The sequence below is a fragment of the Nannospalax galili genome, unplaced genomic scaffold, assembly GCF_000622305.1.
Source record: "Nannospalax galili isolate Female #2095 unplaced genomic scaffold, S.galili_v1.0 scaffold1398, whole genome shotgun sequence".
NCBI lineage: Eukaryota > Metazoa > Chordata > Mammalia > Rodentia > Spalacidae > Nannospalax > Nannospalax galili.
In genome coordinates, this window is record NW_008342016.1 from 807,649 (window position 1) to 832,083 (window position 24,435).

General features: G+C 38.9%; 1 protein-coding gene across 1 annotated transcript in view; it reads left to right on the plus strand.

Annotated features, from left to right (window-relative positions):
• The window catches only part of Lrp2 (LDL receptor related protein 2), a 172,310-nt gene that overhangs the window by 9,062 nt on the left and 138,813 nt on the right, over window positions 1-24,435 (plus strand). The window contains exons 2-3 of the mRNA XM_008837820.3: window positions 22,335-22,442; window positions 24,272-24,394. Coding sequence (XP_008836042.1) covers window positions 22,335-22,442; window positions 24,272-24,394 — 231 coding nt within the window. The remainder of the gene's footprint in view (window positions 1-22,334; window positions 22,443-24,271; window positions 24,395-24,435) is intronic.

Here is a 24,435-nt window from a genome sequence, read left to right on the forward strand (position 1 = left end):
TTTCTTTCTTTCTTTCTTTCTTTCTTTCTTTCTCTCTCTCTCTCTTTCTTCTTCATTTTCTTTTTTCTTTTTGGTCTTTTTGAGACAGGGTCTCCCTGTAGCCCTACCAGTCCTGCAACTCACTGTGTAGACCAGGCTGGCCTTGAACTCACAGAGATCCACCTGCCTCTGCCTCCCGAGTGCTGGGATTAAAGGTGTGCCACCACGCCCAGCTTCTTTCCCTGTCATCCATCCAACTCACCTGCCCTTGCCCCCAGAATGGTGGGGTTAAAGGCATATGCACTATGCTTGGCCTTAAAAGGTTAATTAAAAAAATTTTGTTATTTTCATTTTATGTGTATGAGTGTATTGCCTGCATGTATATAAGTGCATCCATGTCATGCAATGCCCACAGAGGTCAGAAAAGGGAGTCAGATCCCCTGGAACTGGAGTTATGTACTTGCCTGTGGGTGCTGGGAATTGAACCCCCGTCCTCTGCAAGAGTAGCCAGTGTAACTGCTGAGCCATCTCTCCAGCCCAAAGGTTAATTTTTTATGTCCAGAAATTCTGATTTTTTTAAGTATACTTTTGATATAAAAATCTACTTCTTCCCTAATATTTGGTGCAGTGAAGTGTTGAAGGAATTTGCTAAGTCATCAATGGAAGCAGAGATTCTAGTGAAAAACAAAATGTGGCTTAAAAATTGAACATGCTAACTGGAAGACAGTGAAAGTTTGATGCTTCTCACCATAAATAATTAAACCCAACAGTGAAGACGAGTAAGAACACGGCACGAGAGAACTGAGCTATTAGCAGGACAAATGTTCCCTGTAAGCAGAATCAAAGGAGCTGTAACAATTGCAGATTAGAAAAGTATGCAACAAAATCCCATTGTAATCTACAATTTTGCAGGCATTTGGATGTGACTGAAGGAATGAGAAAGAGAAGTAAAGAGAGATGGAGCTTTACTAAAGCCCTAATCGTTAAGGGGTCTAATGTGACTTATAGTGACCTGGAACTTTGATTCCCTGGAGGCTTCCTGTTCCACGGGCACATGGTATATCCAAGACAGGTGGCTCTTCATTTTGAAGAGAAGCAGTGGGACACTACTTGAGAATATATTGTGGCAAGGGCAAGTTGTCGGTCTGTAAAAAAGAGTGAGATTGTACCGATCTCACAGCAATAGACTTTCAGTATTAATGAACTGCTTTAATTTTAAAGTAACACAGTAAAATTTGTGTATACATTTCTATTAAGTTTTTGGGAAGACACTAGAGATTGAACTCAGGGCCCACTGCATGCTAAGTATGTGCTCTATCTGAGGTACACCCCAAACCCTATGTCTATAAATATTATATGTATACATATATATGAATATATTTTATCACAACCACCACAGTCAGGATTAGAATGGTTAAAACTTCCCATTCCCTTCTACTGTTCCTTTACATTCAGTCCCTCCAAATAAAGTATTTTTTAAAAGAAATTTATTATTTTTATTGTGTATATGAATGTATTGCCTGCATGTAAGTAAGTGCACCCGTGTTGTGCAATGGCCACAGAGGACAGAAGAGGCTGTCAGATCCCCTGGAACTGGAGTTATGGACAGTTGTTAGCTGCCATGTGGGTGCTGGGATTCGAACCTGGGACTTCTGCAAGAACAGCCAGTGTTCTTAACCACTGAGTCATCTCTCCAGCCCCAAATAAAGTATTTAAAGTTTTTTTTTGAAAATTACTTTTCTAGATGAAAGTTGTCAATTGTCCTTCATTTTTATTCAAGAAATGTTCCATGTTTATTTTTGAAGTAATTCAAAATGACATGGTTGGTAAAGTTGCATGGCAGGATTTCTTTTAGTATAATAAGGGGGAGGGGCTAGAACAGTGGATGCTCTTTCAATATTGTCAACAAGAAAAAGAACCCCCCTTGCCCCCCAACTTGCTTGTGGCTAGATTAGAATCTGAAAAGAAAACACTCAAGAAATCTCCCTTTAGTGGAGGATAGAGGTTTATTTTTTTATTTAAGGATTTACTCCTTGACACCTGGGAAATGATTAGTTGATGTTTTCAAAGATTAAGTCAGTGTGGTTAATTAACTGTGGTAATCAGGTGACTTAAATCAATTAACTTCCTGTTAACAATTTCCATCAATTTTGTAAATAAATGACCAAATCAGTAAATTGTACTCAAGATTAAAGGCTATTCTGTGATTTATTTTATTGATGACAGATGAGAGATAGTCTTTCTCTCATTCACTGTCTGCTAACCATACTTTAATAATGAGAATGTTCAAACTAGGTTTACTTTGAGAGGGACACACCAGAGTAACTTTTAATACATGACTTTAAGGAGAAGCCAACATTGGCACCTTGATCCGTCATCTCAGCACATTTTGAAAAGATGATTTATGGGAATGAAACTTAAATGAACTCCGTTGTGGTGACATTAGGGAGAGGTGAGCACCATGTAATGTTGTAGATGAACTTCTGCTATTGTCATTTAATGTTTTGTTTTCTTCCTTCGCCCTAAGTTAAAACTGGATGAGTGATACAATGTAATGAAACATTATTTGGTTCTTGGGAAATTTTTGTGTGTTTGTGTGTATGTATAATGTGGGCCTGTGCTTGCTACAATGTGGAGGTCAGAGGACAGTTTGGGAGTTGGATCGTTCCTTCCACCATGTGGGTTCTGGGAATTGAACTCAGGTCCTCAGTCTTGGCAGCAAGTATCTTTGCCTGCTGAGCCATCTTGCCATCCCTAAGAGTAAACTTTAGCATATACATTAGGTGAACCATTTAAATTAAATATATATTTTGTTTTTGAGACGGGGTCTCATGTAGCCCAAGTTAGCCCCAAACTCACTATGTAGCAAGAAAGACGTTGAACTCCTGATCCTTTTGCCTCTACTTTGCAAGTACTGATATTATAGGCATGTGCCACCACTCCCAACAAATGTATATATCTTTAAAATTAAAGAAATGAACTTAGGGCCAAGTACATATGAGACAAGTACACTACCACTGAGTGATGCCCCAGCCTATTGTGATATATTGACTTCATTCATGTAAAGTTTGATTACATTTTAAAAATACCATGCAAATAACACAGCTAAATTTTTGTTTCAGCCTCCAGAATGGTGTGACTGTGGGGTGTGCCCTGAGTCAGGCCTTAAGTGTCCTAGTCTTCAATTAACAGTGAACCAAATATTACAAAAGTGTATCCCATATCCTAGAACATACCATTGCCCATTCTGAAAGGCCTTGAACACATGGATGATTTGCATCTCAGGATTGTTAGGATTGCTTTAGGAAGAAATATTAGAGTTAGTAAATATTTTCATATATGCAAAAATTCTTTGCTAAAATCACTCCCACTATAAAGAGAGAATTCCCATGGTTTCCTCAAAGTGATTGAAGGTAGCTTGCCTCAGAGTTATGGCCACAATTCAGTCACTGGGGAGTTGGAGTCAGGAGGATCCCTGGGGCTTGCTGGCCAGCTAGTCTAGTCGATCAGTGAGCTCCTGGTTCAGTGAGAGATTCTGTCCCCCAAAATATGGTGGAAAATTATTGAAGAAGACACCTGGTGTGGGCCTCTGGCCTCTGAGCACAGACATACACCTGTGCCTGTACACAGAAGTACATGTATGCATATCCACCTAACACACACACATAGTCTGCTATGTGGGAATGGGATAAAGCCAGTGAGGTAGATTTGAATCTCTTGTTGCCAAGCCAAACTTTGGGCTTTTCTGAGATTTTAAAAGTTCCCTAGCTATTCCCCCACAGTCCCTTTTCACCTGTCTTGGGCTTTGGGATTATGTAAAGATCATCGTCAACATGCAAGGTACTAGCACTTGGTGAGAATTCAGTGAACTTTTGGCCGTACAGGGAAGCTGGTACCAAATCTTCACAGTTGACCAGTTCCTGGTTGGGCTTCTTCCTGCAGAGAAGCCTCCATGCTGTGGGCTTTTGAAATAGAAACCACCTGTCAAATTCTCTATCCATAGGAAACACTGTCCGAGGAAAAATGCAGATTTTTTTTTTTTTTTTTTTTTTTTAAGGAGGTACAACTTCCAAAGAAATGTTAGAAGATAAGGCTTTGTCTCCTGCTTCTGTGTTCCTAAGAATATTTGGTTCTTCACATTCCAGGGTTTAAAGGCAAAGACTCCCCCATGTTATGGAGAGGTTCCCCCTTCTCAGTATCTCAGGTGCCCTAGACATGCTTTCTGTCAACCTGGTTTTGTGCAGTTTACTGTTGATGTCTCTCTAACCCTGTGGATTAGAATGGCAGGTCTAAGAAGAGATCAGTGTATCCTCTGGTGAAAGATTTGCTGAGAGCAGAGGATAATTGAGGATGAATACTTGACCTTGAGCTTTTAGGCAGGTATGCTGGTGCAAGCAAGGTTTTGGGAGACTGATGCAGGAAGATTGTGAGCTTGAGGTTGGCTTGCCCTATATAGTGAAAACCTGCTCCATAAATAGAACAAAAACCAGTCCTTTATTATTAAATAAAATTGCAGGAAGGTCACTGAGGAGTTATAGGTGAGTGAGAACTAGATTTAGTTAATCCTTCCAGTAAGAATGAGCACTGGGCTCTCTTGCTTCCTGTGCCTGCGTGGTATGAGAGCTTAGCTTCTGCTGCTCCTGCTCCAGCCACCTCCAGCCACCATGCGTCCCTGCTGTGACAGACTGTAATTACCCTGGAACCGTAAGCTCAAATAAACCCTTCTATGAAAAAAAAAAAAAAGAGCACTGGCATGTTTGTTACATGAACATTTGCTTAGAGCCTACCAGGAATTGGTTATATACAGAAGCATTGTACTAGTGGTTTGGGAGTGCAGAAAAGGGGATGATGAAGTCCAGTTCATGCAGGAGGGTGAAGGGTCAAGGAAGATCTCACAGCTGGGCTATTTGAACTGAGTCTTCCAGGAGAGTGGGCCACAGGAGCTAGCTTTGAAGAAATATAAGCTGGGAAGTAGAGTGATCAAATCTTTTTTTTGTATGTGTGTATATATGTATGTGAATGTATGTATGTGGTATGAGTGCGCTCATGTGTGAATGTGCACATTTGTACAAGGAGATGAGAAGTTGACATCAGGTATCTTCCTCAACCTCTGTCTACCTTATCTTTTGAAATAGGGTCTCTCATTGAACCTAGAGCTTACTGATTTGGTTAGACTGGCTGGCCAGCAAGCCCCGAGGATCCTCCTGCTTCCACCTCCCCAGTTCTGAGTTCACAGATGCTTACTTCTGTGCTTGGCCTTTTTATGTGGGTGCTGGGGATTGAACTCAAGTCCTCATGTTTGTGTGGCAAGTGCTTTACTGACTTAGCTATCTCTCTATCATCTTATAAAGACACTATTTGCTACAATGAGGAAAAGCAGATCTACCAGTTTTTTTTCTTTTTTCTTTTTTTTTTGTGGTGCTGAGAATTAAACTTAGGGCCATATACATATTAGGGAAGTACTCTACCACTGAGCTATATTCCCGTGTTTATTTTATTTATTTCTTTTTCTTAGATCCAGTTAAGTTAGTATTACTTCTGGAACTGTCTAGATGATGAATGTCACACTAAACTTGTGGGCCTGTGGATGATGTGAAGGGGAGAGTCTCTACAGAACGTAGAAAAAACTTTTTTTTCTGTCTTTTTGAGACAGTCTCCCTGTAGCCTCAGCTGGCCTGGAACTCACTATGTAGACCAGGCCGGCCTTGAACTCACAGAGATCTGTCTGCCTTTGCCTCCTAAGTACTGGGATAAAAGGCGTGCACCACCAATGCCCGGCCTGAGAAAGCTTCTATTTGTTCTTTTCGGTAATTTCTATTATTACTATTTAAAAATATTTTATTTTATTATTTTTGTTTTACGTGTATGAGTATTGTTTGCATGTATGTAAGTCTACCCATGCTGTGTAATGCATGAATCAGAGAAGGGTGTTGGATCTTCTGGAGTTAAAGATGGTTGTTAGCTGCCATGTGGGTGCTAGGAACCAAACCCAGGTCCTCTCTAAGAGCAGCCAGTGCTCTTAACTGCTGAACTATCTCCAGCTCAATTTCTTTCCCTTTCTTTCTTTTTTTCTTTCTTCCTTTCTTTCCTTCCTTCCTTCCTTTCTCTCTTTCTCTCTCTCTCTTTCTTTCTTTCTTTCTTTCTTTCTTTCTTTCTTTCTTTCTTTCTTTCTTTCTTTCTTTCTTTCTTTCTTTCTTTCTTTCTTTCTTTCTTTCTTTCTTTCTTTCTTTCTAAGATGGGGTTTCCCTGAAGCCTCAGCTGGCCTGGAATTTGCTACATAGACAAGTCTGGCCTTGAACTCACAGAGATTTGTCTGCCTCTGCCTCCCAAGTGCTGGGATTTTATAAAGACATGTGCCACCACGCCTGACTTTGTGAGTATATTTTCTTTATAGGAATATTAGATGTCTTTTCAATGTATGTGTATATTAATACATTTATAAGTATTCTGGAATTTTCTGGATTCCATCTGGAACATTCTAGCTTATTGAACTTCCAATAGTTCTAGTTTATTGTGTGCACATATACACACATAAAAAAGAGTCCATTGAGTTCTATTTGCTTGGTCCCCATCCTTTCCAGAGTGTTTGGAAACAAAACACATTTTTCAATTGTCACAAGGTCACGAGCATTTAGAGGGCAAAGGACAGGATTCTAAACCATTTATAATATTCAGAACAGTCTCATACTTCAAAAGAATTGTCCAGGCTCCCCAAAATGGGACTAGTGCCCCTGTTGTGGGCCCATCTTCACTGACAGGGAGTGAACAGAGGGGCAGGAAGGAATGATATTTGTATTGGATTGTCATTTCTGAAATTATTACATGCCTGACATACTCACCATAGCTATAACTTTTAGTCCTTATGACCATCAAGGAAGGTGTGTTGCTGCTTTCCTTGAGTATGAGGTTTGGCCCTGGATCACGCATGCTTATTCTAATGCTCTGTTATTAGCATCTGTAACTGTATTGATGACGCCCTCAATTTTTAAAGTATTTGTTTCATTAATTTTAGTTGTGTGTGCATATGTATGTATGTATGTATGTATGTATGTGTTCTGTGTGTGTGGGTGCCTGAGAAGGCCAGAGGTGTTGGCTCTCCTGGAGCTAGATTTACAGGCAGTTGTGAGCCACCCAACATAGGTGCTGGGAACTGAACTCAAGTTCTCTGTAAGCAATAGTGTTGTTAACTACTGACCCATCTCTCCAGCTTCATGCCCTCAATTTAATAAATTAATAAATGATAAAAGGAAAAGTACACCGATTTGCTTTGCTCATTTATAGTTTATTAAATTTTTCAGGAACCAATTCAATAGAAAGTTGGCAAGTTTGTGCTGGGGAGGAGGTCCTAGTTGATGGAAAAGCAGTTGGTGCTTTATATATGCCTGGTGAGTTGAATTGACTCCACAGAGGCCCTGAATGGTTTTAGAGGGCTTCTTAATCTTATAAATATGTATCTTTAACTTCACATAACAGGGAATCTTCCTCAAGTGTGGTCTTTGTTATTTGAAGGCTTGTATCGATGATAAAGCAATAAGGGACAATGTATATTGCACTTGCCTCTCTGCTTAGTCTGCTTCCTTCACTCTAGGCTATTCCCCCTTAAGACCCACGTGTTGTAGTTTAAGTGCCCTTCCTCCACAGGGCCTTTCTTGAGCTCCACTGAGTACTATCTGAACCCCTCTTCCAGTACTTATCACACCATGCGCTATAATTATGTATGTATTTTTATCTCTCCCCCTAGAATAGGGCCATGATGCCTCCTCTGGTCTCCTGTGCCTGGGACAGTGCCAGGCATAAGCAAGAACTCTAGAATAATCTGCTTAAAGAAAGGTTAAGACTGATTCAAGTCCCTCATGCTGGGAGGCATCCCATGCTTCACTCTGCATTTCTGCCTTTTCAGAGAGGACTTCATTTGGCTTGAGTGGTTACTTCCCTGGTATCTATCATCAGGACCCAGGCACCTGTGTTCCTGCTTCTGAGTTGTCGAAAATGAGTGCTGTAGCCAACCACAGCCTTTCTCCATGCCAGGTGGTGGGATTTGAGGATACTTTTCTCTTAAAGAAAACTTTCTGGAAGTCCACAACCACACTTACTTGAAGTCTGGGAATACAGATTTTTTTTTTTTTTTAACTGAGTACATTGCTCACCTTAATAACATGTAGGATCCTGTTCCTGAAGAAGAGAAAATGAATGTTGTGATTTGTTACTACTGGTCCTGGCCACAGATTTTCAAGCAACACTGGTCATCTTTTACTAAGCTTTGCATTCAACTTTTTGAGATAGACAAAAAATTTGAACTGTGTTTGGAGGAAATAGAGATAATGAGATACGGAAAACAATGCTGTGGAAGGAATGATGGGACAAGTGGAGGTATTTCTTTTGGAGAACTGGAGAACAGAATCCCTAGGTCTGTGTTGTACAGAAAGATGATAAAACTCACTCTGAATGACTCCAGGGTACAGGAAGGAAATTGAAAGCACATATCATATACCAGAAGAATTCGAAAATGTGACCTTCAGGTCTCATTTAACCTTTGCTCTTAGGCAGTACTGATAGATATCACCAAGTTGCACCCTTGAATCAATGATTTTGACAGAAAGAAGTGCTTGGTCTGGGGATATAGCTTGCTTAGTATGCACAAGGTCCCAGGTTTGATCTCTGTCACTATCTATCCAGGTATGGTGGCTCAGTTCTGTCATCTCAGCACTTGGGAGGTGGAGGCAGTAGAATCAGATTAAGGTCATCCCTGGCTATAGACTAGCCTGGATTACATGAGACATTGCTTAAAAAAATGCTCATTCTTCAGTTTCTTCATGTTAGATCTCTACCACTCAACAGTTGCTATGGTGATACTACCTTTAGTAGTTTGATTTTTCTTTTTGTGAGATAGAAATTGTTTGACCATGCTTGACATTTTTAAAGCTATCACATCAAGGTAGAAACAACTGTCCAATTTACCTGGGTTAAATGAGGACAATTTGGTTTAGTACTCTCACATTAACTCATTAACTCTAAATACAGTTATTATAAAAGTCTTTGGATTAAGATTAAGGCAGGTAGATGTATCTCTGTGAATTCAAGGCCAGTCTAGTCTATATAGTGAATTCCAGGCCAGTCAGGGCTACACAGTGAGACCCTGTCTCAAGAAAAAAAAAATGTTAAAGCACCTGGTTAATGCTATTTAAACATGAATTATTTTTTATTATTACTAAACTTTAAAAAATTATTTATTTAAAAACCACATGATTAGAAGAAACACTTCATTACAGCATTAACATATTCAATAATAATTTCCAGAGCAAAGATACATCTCTTTCAAAATTGTAAAATTAAGTTTTAGATTCACAGTTGAATTAATATAGAAGCCCACAGTTAAGAGACTTTTAAAAGAGACTACGGACTTTTAAGTGTTTGGATTTTTTAAGGGCTGTGGGGTTTTTAAGGTTGTACTGTCTTATGTTGTGATATTAATGTTAACATCATCACATGTGTCTGTAATATTTGTTTATGTGACTATTACTAGTCACAGTCGGTTACTTTCTGAGATCCTTGGCACCTGAGCATGGATATAAAGTCATAAGGTATATTTCAATGGTAATGTTTTTTACCTTTACTAATTAACATGAAGCAAATTTTTATACTTCTTCCTCAAATATAACTCATTTTTTATTTGTTGGTTTTGGTGTGTATTTCCTATAGAACATCCCAAACGATCTTATTCATCTATATACCCACATCTCAAATGGCACCCTCCCATAGTCCCCCCGACCCCCGACTGGAGCCCATATACTCTTGTCATCCCTGTTACTGTCCACTGTGTTGTCGGCACCCCCAACAGTTCCCCAGTGCTTGTCCATTCGCTAAATCTAGTCAGCCTATCTAGAGTTCCTTGTTTTAGGAAGATCAGTTCTTCCTCATCTAGCAACAATCAGTTGCCAATATTTCTTTAGATAAGATTGGAGTCTGCTGTTCATTTTCCCCATTCTATGCTGGAGTCTCTTAGGCCATCCTGACCAACAACTCTAAGGAAGGTATCTCCTGTCTGGCATTGTTTCTTGTTATGTAGCCTTTAGCTATACACATGGACTCTTAAAGAATTATATTGATCCCTTTAATCTTTGGTTATGCTTTCTTTTTGGGTATTTAAGACCATACAGTTGGCCCAGATAAACCAGTTTATTTTTATTCTTAAGGTCGTTTGAGGATCTGTTCCTTGGGGGTTACATGGGCTTGGGAGGAGTCCCTGGCTCCTTTCTTTTACCAGTTCCATCTATGTGAAGAAAAGCCAAAGGTCCTACTTGACCATGGCTGGCTTCAGTTGGAAGCATGGAGGAAATGTTTCCTTTGTGTTGACTTTCCTCTTTATAGATTGGATACTGGTCCATTTGGTGGGGTCTCCATGGCCTTCTTGATCAAGAGGGCAGGTGACTCACCATAGTTACAGGACAGTTTGAGAGATGTTCATATTCCCCTGGAGCTTAGTCGACCTAGGAGGGCAAGGAGCAAAAACTGTCCTTTATGTATCTGACCAAATTAGTACAGGCCTCAAAGCATGGCTGTTAAACATCCAAGAAAGTTCTGCCAATCTAGTACTTTTAATTACCATGTGCTATGTAGATAAAACATGGGCAAAGACCAAACATTCTCAGATAAACCTTGCCTAGACATATATTCCTTGAGCTAGTTGTATGTATAATTTGTCAGTAGGTTGTTTGATTAATATGGTTCCCTCTGGTTTTTTTAAACTAGCTAGGCATTATTTATCTCTTGCATTGTCTAACCCTTCCACCATGGTTTCCCCATTTAAAGTGCCCCCATTTTCCCCATTTCTCCATTAATAATGCCCTTCTCTCCAAGGTTCCTTGTATACCTTCCTCCCTTTAAAATAACCCCATTTTTAAAATCCCTATCTCCTTTTAAAATCCTATCTCCTTTATTAATGGCTGTTTCCTATTGTTCTTCTCTTTCAGATTCTTTCTTTTCTTTTACCATCCTGGTTCCTTTTCATTATCCTGGTTCCTGTAATTATGTCTGGATATATACTCACTTGTAAGGATTTGGTGCTAGGATTCACATATGAGGGAGAACATATGTCTTTTTTTCTGAGTCCATGTTACTTCACTTAGTATAACAGTTTCTAGTTCCATCCATTTACCTGAAAATTTCATGATTTCATCTTTCTTTACTGCTGAGTAAAACTCCATCATATAAATGAACCACATTTTCATTATCCACTTGCCAGTTGAGGGACACTTAGGTTGCTTCCATCTCTTAGCTATTGTGAAAAGAGCAGCAACAAACATGGATGTACAAGTGTCTCTGCAATAGGATGAGTTCTTTGAGTATATGCCAAGGAGTGGTATAACTGGGTCAAATGGTAGGTTCATTTGTAGTTTTTTGAGAGTTCTCCACACTGCTTTCCATAGGGGTTGAACAAGTTTGCAATCCCACCTGCAGTGGATGAGTGTTCCCCTTTCCTCACATCCTCTATTACTAAACTTTTTAAGCATTTGAAATTTAATGGTTGAAAATGTTGTTATAATGGCTATTACCAATGATAATATGGAAAAAACTTAATTTGTTGTCTTTCAATGGTGACATGTTTTTGCTGGTGGAATCCATGTGTGCCTGAAAACTGGCTTAAATTCAATTTTTCTAGTTCAGCTTTGTTTTGATTATAACTTTTTTGTGTGAATTTCACCATAAGAAATCTTAAGGTGGATGTAAATTTTTTTCTTTTGTCTGTTTGAGACAGGGTCTTCCTGTAGCCCCAGCTGGCCTGGAACTCACTATGTAGACCAGGCTGGCCTTGAACTCACAGAGATCTGCCTGCGTCTGCCTCCCAGAGTGCTGGGATTAAAGGCGTGGGCCATCACACACAGCCCAAGGTGGATGTAATTTAATATGAAAATAGTATTAATTCAGCTTATGGTATTCAGATATCATAATTGGTTGATCTCAAAAGATTCTTCTCTGTTGGAAGATTGGGACTCTAGAAGATCCAGAGATCAGTAAATAGATGTATAATGGGAAAAACAAATTCAAAGGGAGACAAGATTTAAAATTTAAAGGATCAGAAAACACTTGCCTAAAATATAAAAGTAATGCTAGCCCCAGTCTGTTGAACAAGTGCCTATGTACCAGGTCTGTACTTGACTCTGTCCTTATCATTATGTTTAAGAGCTTCTATTATCACCATCCTTAGAGGAAAACCAGACACAGACATTAACATGACTGCTATAGAGTTAGTAAGAGGTGGAGCTGCAGTCTGAGTCCCTGGTATACGATATCAGGGACTTAACCTCAGACGGTTACTTGGTTTCTAAGTAGTCTTCCTGCCTCTGCCCCTTCTTTACCCTACTGTAATTTTATAAGTCTTTATCAGTAGTGTGCAGCCATCTGACAATTCACACCTAGCCTCTTAACATGCTGTATAAAGCTGGTGACTTATAGATAACATGGGGCTGAGTGGAAGAAGGAAAATGTAAACTCATACTTGAAGAAATAGTGATTTCATATATGGCTGTAGTTGAACCAAGAGGGGTGGGGGCAAACTCATGGATACATCCTGAATTACTCTAGTGATGGGGAACAAACACAGGACCACATACCCAGCTTCATGTTCCTTAGTCTGGAAATCTGAGCCACTGGGCTGCTCATGTGCATGTGTGTATGTGTGCATATGCACCTGGCTTGGGTAGAACTGGTAAATCTTATATTTCCAGTGGAAGGAGTTCTTGGAGTTATAAATTGTACAGTACACAATCATGGTGTTTCAATAGATCGTGTTCATTCATTGTGTCTTCTCTTGAAGCCCTGGGAATCATTGCTTTGGCAATATTCCCCAGAGCCTTTTCCTTCAGTTGAGCTTAATCCAAGACTCATTACATGGATCTAGAGATGCCCCCAGGTTCTCCTGGAAAGCCTTTTGACTGCTTTTATAGAAAAATGCTCAATCTTATGAGACTTCTGGCTTCAGCAAAAGCAATGTTACAACACATGATATTAGGAACCCTGATAAGATAGCTTGTTTCCCTCCAATCTACTCCGTCAAACTGCAGGGAAGGTATTTGGGCATTGGAAAATACCTACAAGGGCACAGTTAGAAAGTGCATTCCCTTGTGGCATCCTATGTTTTAGTGAGTACAAATGACCATGGAAAGCTTTAAAAATTACTTTAAAAGCCAGTGAATAAGCTCATTTAGGAGCAGATTTTCGGGGGTCAGGGTTGAGAGCCAAGAAATCCTGGCATGTGATCAGAACCAAGGGAGATGAAGGGATCTTCAGATAGGTGGGATCACTTGACCAGATAAAGCTTTAATTCACTTTTTCTTGGACTATTGGAAGAGCTTTTTAAGTTTATGTTGCTTTTCCTCTTTGTAACTTTACCCAGGAGACTTAGAGTGCTGTGTATGCACAGCAAATATTGAGCACAACCCTTATCAGGAAGAACTGACTTGCCCTAGTTTCTTGGTTTCTAGAAGGATCTAGGCTGGTTGAGTTGACTCCCTGAAGTAGAGCAAATTGTGAAGAGGGTACATCTGACAATTGTCCTGCCTTCCAAAGAGAATGTTGATCAGTGGTTTATTTGAGTGTGGTACATATTTGTTGAGTCTACCATATTTGTTCTGTGAACAATACTTGGATTTTTTTTTTTTTTTTGGTCTTTTTGAGACAGGGACTCCCTGTAACCCCAGCTGACCTGGAACTCACTATGTAGAGCAGCCTGGCCTTGATCTCAAAGAGATTCCTCTGCCTCTGCCTCCCTAGGGCTGAGATTACAGCCTGTGGTGTCCTGAGTTCACTATAGAGCCCAGACAATCCTCTTGCCTCAGCCTTTCCTGTGCTGGGATTACAGACATGAGATATCATGCCCTGGTGGGGACAGTTCTTGAGAGCTCTGTTTTATTATCAGGGATGGAGTCATGGCAATGGGTTCATTCCTCCTTTTGGAGGTTTATTTGTGTTTAACTATAAATAAAAAAATTTCCTTTGAGTGTATTGTAAAGGCAATACTTTGTATTCTTTTTGTGGAAGATTTTTTTGCATTTGTTTTTTTTATACCATACAAGAAAAAGTTGATGGGAAGCAGAGGCATGCTGATCTCTGTGAAATCAAGGTCAGCCTGGTCTACATAGTGAGTTGTAGGGGCTACAGGAGACCCTGTCAAAAGCAAAAACAAACAAAAAACAAAACAAACAACAAACAAGCAAAGTTGAGGACTAGGATAATGCATACCTTCAATACTTAAAAAATTGAAATTACAGTAATTTGTGTGTGTGTGTGTGTGTGTGTGTGTGTGTGTGTGTGTGTATGGACTCTGTGGGTAAGTGTGTTTACTGCAAAGACTAATGACCTCATTCAAGCCTCAGGACCCTCATGGTGGAAGAAGACCACTGACTTCTACAAGTTGTTTTCCTACCTCCATACATGCACTGTGGCATGTATGCATCTTCCCAATGAATGAAATTTATTTATTTATAATGGTGACCACACATTCTTATATTAATTGCTAATGATACTTAAAACACATTAGGTAAAATATTAGGAAATATTAATTGCTAATGATACTTTAAACACATTAGGTAAAATATTAGGAAATATACCCTATTTCTGGCAGTCACCACAGATCAGGTTGAAACTTATTTCAGCAGTTATTAATATTGGGACAGCATAAATTCACCATCCATAGGCAGAAACTCAACCAGGATTTCATCACATGGGCATCAGCTGGTGAAAATATAATTTTGTTGCTTTTGTGTCAATAAGCCATTGAGTTGTTTCCAGTCATTACAATCACATCTTAATACCACATGATGTTTATAGTGCCTGGAAATGATTTGGAGACCTAGAAATGCTGTTTGAGCCCAGGTATAACAAGCCAGGGCCAAAAGACTGGGTGCAACAGATAATTTGCTGGTGAGGCATGTTCTGAAGTTCTTTTTTCAAATTACATTTTAGTGTGTGTGTGTCTCACTAAACTAATAGTAACAGGCTAAGTATAAAGAACACATACACATACGTATTTATACATAAATACCTAATCTGTAATGAGAAGTAATTTAGTTCCTACCATGTAATTTGTAATTTATAAAGCCACATAGCAATGACATGCTTGTGTAGTCTGGATTTGGGCCATAATCAATAAGGATGAATTGTCATTTTTACCTACTTGAGGTTAAGGTGCAAGATTCCATTTGTAATTTAAACCAACGTTAGGGTATGGAATCCTCAGTCTTGTTAAATTCACTGTCTGGTACTGACACCTCTCCTTTCTGCCTCTTCCTCTTTTTTATCCCCCTTTCTACCCTTTCTCTTCATTTTCATGTTTTTAGAGTTTGTTATTATAAGTATTTTGATAGTTAAGAATCAGGGAGGTTTATTTACTTTGTGTGTGTGTGTGTGTGTGTGTATGTGTGTGTGTGTGTGTGTTCAGGCGCGTCAAGCTGTGTCTTGTTTCTGCTGTACAGCACACACCAGTTGATTCTTCTGTCTCTACCTCCCATCTTGCTAAGTGAGTGCTGGGATTACTGATGTGTGCTACTGCTTCGGTTTATGTGGGTCCTGGTACCGAACTCAGGTTGTCAGGCTTGCATGGCAAGGCTTTTATCCACTGAGCATCTTCCCAGACATAGCAAGGTGTAAATTTCAATTTCTTCCCCTCCTGCTATCGTCATAATTTGAAGTAATATCAAACCAGTTTTCATATGATGGCTTGCTGACCAAACCTGTTTATTAAGATTGCTAACGTGGGGCTAGAGAGGTGGCTCAGTGGTTAAAAGCACTGGTTATTTTTGCAGAAGGCTGGGTTTGAATCCCAGCACTCACATGACAACCATCTGTAACTCCAGTTCCAGGGGATCCAACGCCCTCTTATGTCCTCCACAGGCACTGTTCGACATAGGTGCACTTACACGCATGCAGGCAATACACTCATATACATAAAATAAAAACAAATAAATAAAAAGATTGCTAGTTTCATTCATAGTTCAATACATGGATGTAATGAAGCAGAAAAACTCTGGTCTGATCCTCTCTGAAATCTGTGTGTTGAGGTGTTTGATCATATCATTTAAAACCATTAAGTAGGAAAGATGCCTCCCTGGAGCTGTGTGCATTTATTTCTCATAACTGCATATTTTTTTTGATGTTTGATTCAATTCAACCATTTTCTAATACTACTGCTATAATTAGAAGCCATATAGAAATCCTTTGGGTGATTTGTGTTAGAAATCATCTCCTGTGTGTGTGTGTGTGTGTGTGTGTGTGTGTGTGTGTGTGTGTGATTTATGGGTTTTTCACAGAGTATGTTAAATCACTAAGTGTTGAAGGGCATTTTACTCTTCTGAAGTAATTTGATTCATTGTGTTCTTATTTATGGGGCTAGCAAGTCATCTTAAATTTTCTTCTGTTTCAAGAGTCAACACCTTATAAGAGTACTCTTTTGCTATTAAAGATGTAACTAACCAGTTAGTTTTGAGTGGGGGGCAGGGCAGATAGAGAAAGGTTTTGAGCTTAGTTTTTGCTTATGTGTAGGGAGAGTCCCTCTACAGACCTTTAGTGACTTAGCAGATAGAGAAAGGCCTGTGTGGATTATTCAGGGCAGGTAGAGATCACTGGAACTAGTTGCCAATTCTTTGGTTCTGGTCAGGAGGGAATTTCCATTGTCAAGTGTTTTTGGTGAAATCTTGGAGATACATTTGAATGTTTTGGACCCATAATGGATTTCCAACTTTTGTAAATTTTTGTAAGTGTATCTGGTTAGGGGTGATAGGAGGACATTTGAAGAAATTTTGTTCTGATAATTTCACCATAAAACAGGTATGTGTATGACACAATCCTTTATATTACTGAAGAATTGCTTTAGGCTTTTCATTGCTCTGCTTGTGTTTCCCTGGCATGACTTCCCTCCCCTGTGGACGCTCCGTGGAGCATTCCAGGGTGAAGCAGGCCTCCCTGGAACTTAAGATTCTTTATCACAGTTCCAGGGGAGTTTCATTTCAAGTTACTGGTACCAGCAGCTGCAGTGTGAATTTCCCAATCCCAGGTCTTATTGATGGGTGAGATGCAGTGGAATTGCTGTTTATGAAATTTTATTATCTTTAGAAGGGAGGAATTTATTATAGGGGCTTTCTTAGATGATCTCTTTCATGTTGAGTTAAGACATTTTGAGCTCTGAATGTCCAAGCTGCTTAGAGATTCTGAGCTGGTCTTCACTGGGACGTGGTACTGCTACCTTCAAGGATGTTTAGACAGGTTTGGAAGTGGGTTTTTTTGTTGTTGTTGAGACAGTGAGGGGTGTGCACTACTACTGACATTCCATAGGTGGGGCCAGGAGTGCCTTGCGTTCTGCCTCCATCAGAATTGTTCTGAAAGATGAGTGACTGTCCCATCTTAAATGCCAAGAAGTGTGGCTTGGTTCATAATACTCTGTAGTGCTGACAGTCAGGCTGACTGCAGGGTGGGAGCTACTTAATGAAAAACAAGCAGTGGTGGGGAGCAAGACCAGTGACGAGTGGTTAGATGAAAGGGAAAGAAGTGTGTTATAAAGGATGGCAGCTCCATCTCTTCATTTCCTCACTACTCAGCATGGAAAGGCTACAAACCCCATTTTGGTCCTATTCATTTATTCTTATTTTTAACTATGTATATGCATGTCTGCATGTGGATTATGTGCATGTGAATGCAGGTGCCCTCAAAGGCTAGCTGGAGCTACAGGTGGTTATGAGTTACCCAATGTGGGTTCAAGAGCAGTACATACTCTTAACTACTGATCCATCTCTCCAGACCCTGGTTCTATTTTTTTTTAAGTTGCATTAAAATGATACCTGTACATGATAATGTATTAGTTAGTTTTATGTGTTTTGTCCCTAAATCTTTGACATCTACAAATGACCTCTTAATATATTGGGGCTGTGAAACAATAATTTGGAAAAAGGACCCCAATAGTTTTTAAAGTAGATTAAAAACACAAAAGAATTTCAGCCTGTTATTTGGTGTTCTGTTGTGGTCTTGCTTCCATTAGTTCCATTAGTGAGTCCTTGAGTGTCCAGTTGCCCTGAGGCAGGGCAGGATCTTCCATTTAATTTGTTGCCTTGGCTGTCATTGAAACAATGTGTATAGTTTTGGAAATAAACAGGTAATCCTGAATCTTCAAAAGGAGATTAGCGTTTTATATATGTTACTTGTTATAAACATTTGAGATTTGTCTATCAGTGCCAAGGGATTCAAAATTAAATACAGAAAAAATGAAAAAAAGATTATGGATGAATTAAGGAATTGCTTTACATTTGTTTGTTTGAATTCAGGGAAAGCAGAACAATCACAGTGTGGTTTAGTTGCATACATTTTGAAAACAAAGCTCACAAGCCTCTTAAGGGTGACCAAGTGTTTAGAAGGACCAGGCTGTTTTAAGAGGATCTAGCAAAAAAAAAAAAGATTTTCTACAGAAGTTACCTCACTGCGTTGACTTTGAAGAATGTTCCATTGACTACCATTTGACTTTCTTTTCTAAGAAGAGAAATCATGATAGGGCAAGGAAAGGTTAAAAGAATGAAAGGACCTCAGTGGGTAAAAGCATTTGTCCTGAGTTCCAACCCTGGGTAACACTTATGGTAGAAGGAGAGAACCAACTCCTGAAAGCTGTCCTCTGACCTTTACACACATGCCGTGGTACCATATGCCCATTCATGTGGGCATACACACACACACACACACACACACACACACACACACACACACACACACACATACACACACACACACAGGCATGTGCAAATACTATGTAATATTAGAAAAGAATGAAATGTTTGTTATCGGTTTTCCTTTGAAATAACTTCTTCAGAGTCCTTATAAAATTATTCTAGTCTAGCCAGGTGTGGTGGTGTGTGCCTTTAATCGCAGCACTCAGAGGCAGAGGCAGGCAAATCTGTATGAGATCGAGGCTACCCTGGTCTATATAGTGAGTTCCAGGCCAGTTGGTACTCACTATGTAGCCCAGGCTGGCCTTGAATGCACTGTACAGATAAAATTCAATTGAGACATGGTTTTGCTATGCAGCCCAAGAAATCCCCTTACTTTATTTTAGTCTCCTGAGTCCTGGCATGTACCATCAAACTTAGCTTCATTTTTCTATGAATTTAAGATTATAAATTCCTATCTGAAGTTTCATTGTTTGCACTGGTTCTGACATACTGAATTCCTGATAAGTATGCTTTTGCTACCCCACAGTGCTCCACAGTGCTTCCTTCCTCTGAACACTATCTGCTATTCTAATATCTTATCTTAGGACATTCTTAGTCTAACACTTACACCAGGAGATTGGGATATGGTGACTTATAAAGAAGATTGTTTTTTTCTCTATAAAGTCGTGAAATTCATCCCTATGTTTCATTTAAAATTTCAGAGTGGATTAAAATTCTTTTTAGATTTCTCTTTGTTGCTTTTGATCGCTGCAAAATTTCCAAAGGTGAAGAATGGTTCAGTGCAATGTTGGTTTCAAAGTAGGCTGCTCTAACAATGTATGTCCATCATGGAGTCCACACAACGCTGATTCATGAACTCAACTAGTACTGGTAGATAGCAAGTTTGGAAATCAATGAGAAATTCACATTCATTTTTGTGTTTAGTGGAATAATTTGGTGCGAGCGCGTGCGTGCGTGCGTGCGTGCATGCGTGTGTGAAGGGAGCACAGCAGTGGTTGGTGTGGCATGGTTGCTGACATGGGATTGCCAAGTTCAAATTGTTTCTTTATAGGTTTTCTGTTAGGTCCTAAGCAAGTTACTGAATCTCTCTGCCTTGATTTCTTTATTTACAAAATGTTCATAATAAGGGTCTGCATCTCAGGGCTGTTAAGAGGATTAATAGTCACCTTGACAGGACTTATGAGGAAAGGTCACCCATTAATACAGGATACTCAGAAAGTTAAATCAGTTGAAATCAGGGGCACCTGCATTCGTTATCGAGCCCTAACCTAGACCTTTTCACAGGCAGTTTGTTTTTAAACAACACACATTCTCTGAATAAGTGACACACTCCTGTGTGTCAGTGGGGGATTTTGACTGGTTGCTGAGAGACCACCCAGCAATGATAAAGTGTCCATTTGTTTTTTGATAGCTATTTTCAAACAATGGTCATTTGGAAATTATAACAGGGGTGGAATTCCCACTGAAAAGGTGAATTTGACAGATGAATTATCATAGAAATGTTGATAAATTGAGTAAACTGGGTGATAATGTTGCTTTAGATAATGCAATGATTGGGAGATAAATTACAAATCTCTGCCTAGGGTTAAAATAAATTTCTCATCAATATTTTGTGTGTATGATTTTAAATAATTGGCTCTGAAGTTCTTAATTTTTTGGTTGTTTATTTTATAATATTTTTATGATGTCTTTAGCTTGGTATTTTAACAAAAATAAAATAAACACGTCCCTCAACTTAACTTGCATTAAAAATTGCTTAAAGAAATAGTATCAGTTATGTGTATTTTCAAGAAAGGCAGCAACAATATAAAACTTAAACTAGACTTTTACAATCTATTTTTGAAAATAGATCAATTTTTGAAAATTGAAATCAATTTTTTCAATCAGAAGTGATTAGATATTAAGATACAAATGCACTAAACTCACCAATGTATTATTCTGGATTATTAACAATAGGCCTGATTGATAAAAGTGATTTAATGTATGTTGTGTTAATAGCTAACCCTCCAAAGCCCCTAATCTCCCATGGAAATATTGCTTTGTAGAACAAAATCCAATGAGAAGTTCTGGGATTCCAGAGTGAATTTGTACATTCCTTAGGGGCATTTTTGCAAGGGAGGTTGTTGTGCTTTAAAGGTAGTTGATAAGAGACCTGCACCACCAACCCCAGACCTGCACCACCAACCACCACCATGCATTAGTCTATAGAAGGTATTTGGGTGTACATACTCCTGTACCACTCGGTACCACCATTAAGCCCAGGGAAGTTTCTGACCATTTGCAGCATACATTATAAATCAGGATGTCACTACCAGACAATCAGATTTGAACATTCCATGAAGAAAACCTATATTCCCTAGGAATAGATCACTTAACTATGTTTATGTCATGCTGTTGATATGCCTACATTTACACAAGTCAGGATAACATGTTGTTTATTTATTCTAGGAGTGGGTAATTGATCTGTATATTTAGCTAATGTAGGGGTTAATTATAGCCAAACCCCTCAATTGGATAATTTAGCATGATTGCTTAAATGTAGGAGGAAAATAAAATTATTTTTTCAACTTTGAAAATTACTCTTTTCCCTTGGTTTTGTGAAAGAATAATTTTGATACTTCTCCAAGTTGGGCTTGTGTTGGCTGCTCACTTAAAATTTTTTTTTTCTTCTTGGCACAAAATGCTTGGGAAGGTCACTGGCCAGATATTTGGGGAGAGTTGGAGGATTTCCAACTGTCAAATGAGTCCCCTGGAGAGACCAGGGAACATTGCAAGATATAGTTGTTAAATGAAATGAGCTTAAGTCATTCCCTTTATAGCAGGACTAGGGAAGCCACTGCCTCATGGGGTGTGGTAATCTTTGGTGCCATGTTCCTGCCCTCTGGTTGCAGATAATTAGTTTTATCTTTTAAAAACATGTACTGACAGAGATGAGTTTACAGATTTGACTTAAAAAAGAGCTCAAGTATTGATTTGATTTAAACTGAATCTAAAACTTTCTATATATGGTTTAATATTGAAAAGCCAGTTAAAGAAGTATAAGGAGGGGAACTAAATCTAAACAATGATGGGCATAGCTACATTAACATTCTAGCTAAGGTTCACACTGGTATCTTTATTTATATTATATTGCAAATATTTCTTCAGATTATTTAGAAGTTCTTCACCATTTTCATAAGTTCCCAGTATGCTGTGACATAGATATAAGAAAATTTGATCTTATTATTGGATAATTAGGAGCTTTGTAATTTATTATAAATGATGTTGTGATGAAAATATTTAGAATCTTTGCCTAGTTCTCAGATTAATTCCTTAGGAAAAGAATACCTACAGGTAAATGTTAAAGAACAAACTTTTGATACAGGGTCTCACTACATAGACCAGGCTGTCCTGGAACTCACAGATCCACCTGCTTCTGCCCTGAGTCCTGGTATTAAAGGACTGGTCATATCAAAGTGTGTGCTAATCAAATGTGTATGAAAATAACTTTGCAGATGGAATGTTTTTATATTATCAGTATGAAAATGTTTTCATAATTTTATGTGTAATTCGCATTCTTTTGATTACTAAGTTGTTGAATTATTTTTTTAATTCCAAATTTATGTTTCTTTCATGGGTTTTAAAATGATGTCTGTTTCTTGGTTACTATAGGCTGTGGCAGTGGAAATTTTCGCTGTGGAAATGGATATTGTATCCCTGCAGCTTGGAGGTGCGATGGAACCAGAGACTGTTTGGATGATACAGATGAAATTGGTTGTGGTAAGTGGGGAGGGGCCAGGTTCAGCCCTGTTTTGAGTGACATAAGTAAGTGCCTTGTGAGCTCAGTTGTAACAAAGAGAAGGGTTGTGCGCTAGTGGCAGACCCAGAACTGTTGAGATCTGTGAACTGGCACCAATATTGTTTCACTTTGGAGGGAGGGGCTCCATTATATCACTTTCTATCTTGTCATGAGACTTTGACCATAATCAAATGAATTTGTACTTGTTTTTCTAAGCTTACAAGTTATTGCTGATTATTCACTTTACAAATTTTGTAAAGCAAAAAATGTTACTGAACTAACTACTGTGATTTATGATCCAGGAAGCAGTTCCTTTTATATATAAAAGATGTAGTTTGACTTGCGTCAGTTACCATGAAGTCACAATAGTGACTAGTTTCAGTTTATGTTAAAAGAAAAAAATCTAGTTAGAGAAATAATATGGGCTGGAGAGATGGCAGAGGACCCAGGTTCACTTTCAGCATTCATGTGGCAGCTATAACCTGTCTAACTCCAGTTCCAGGGGATCTGATGCCCTCTTCTGTCCTCCACTGGCTTGAATGTCATGGGTGCACTTACACACATGCAGGCAAAACATTCATACACATAAAATAAAAATAAATAAAAAGTAAAAAATTTAAAAAACATTTTAAATCTGAAATTAAATTGTAAAACCATTTTAACCTTTCTTCATGTAGTTCTCAGCATTATTCTGAGTAGGTTTCAGATTAGGAAACGTCCTTATGATTGGGGAGGGCTTTGCACAAATCACTGTCCGTTGCTCTTCCCAACTTGCCATAGGCGATGAGTCACTGGGCTGCAGTCCTTCATGCTGACAGGTCAACAGACAAAGGTTATCATTCCCAATCAGGAAAGCAGGTGAAAGCATTAATCTTGTTTGGAATTGACCACCCTGTGGCACAGCCCCTCACACTTGGATGTGTTGTTTTAATGATGAGGAGCTTGAAAATGGGAGGGAGGAAAGGGGAGCAGTAGTCCCATGCAGGGCTACTCACTTATTTTCCTTATGTTTCTGTAAGTTTGGGGTAGATCCTGGGAATTTTTGCATTTCTACTAGTCCCTAACTGATGGGGATGCTTCTCCTCTGTGGCTCATCTTTTGAATGAGCGAAGTTAAGTTTGTGGAGCATGATCATGTCCTATAATATCAATCTGACTCCTAGTTGAGCAGTAGGAGAATGTAAGAGCAGTCTATTCTGGGATAAAGGAATAAATAAACAGCGAGATTACCAACTCTTCAGAGATGATTACTTTACAGTGTCCTATAACGATGGGGTCCACAATGCCAATGACACTAACAACCACATTACCAGCACTTTCATACTCATTAGCTTAATTTTTTGAGATAAGTTTAATTCACATTTTATGATGTATGCATTCATTCTAGAGAGCTAGCTGAAAATTCTAAAATAAGTACATGTGGATATCTCATTCACCACGTTATCTTACTATTAGCTGTTACAAAACATTTTGAATAATTAAAAATCTTATGGTTCTTTAATCCCAGTACTCAGGAGGCAGAGGTAGGCCAGCCTGGTCTTCATAGTGAGTTCTAGGCCAGCTGGGGTTAAAGGGAGACCCAGTCTCAAAAATGCCAAAATAAAAATAAAAAAGATTTAAAAACTCATGGTTAATTTTTTGCATAAATTAGACTTTAATAATTTTGTTTTAAAAAACTAAAAAAGAAAAAAACCACACTAGGTTTGTCATAAATTTGTGTGTCCACTTTATTCTCTGTGTGGGGTGATTTGACCATGATCTTGAGTAGACTCTGGTGTACTCAATTTTGCCATCATGAATCCTCTTTTCAGCTCCTCATTCCTGCAGAACAGGCTATTTCCTGTGTCAGAGTGAAGGAACCTGCATCCCTCAGTCCTGGGTGTGTGACCAGGATGAGGACTGCTCGGACGGCTCAGATGAACATCAGAATTGCCGTAAGTGGAGGGGAATTTTCGTCTGGTTCTTTGGATACCTA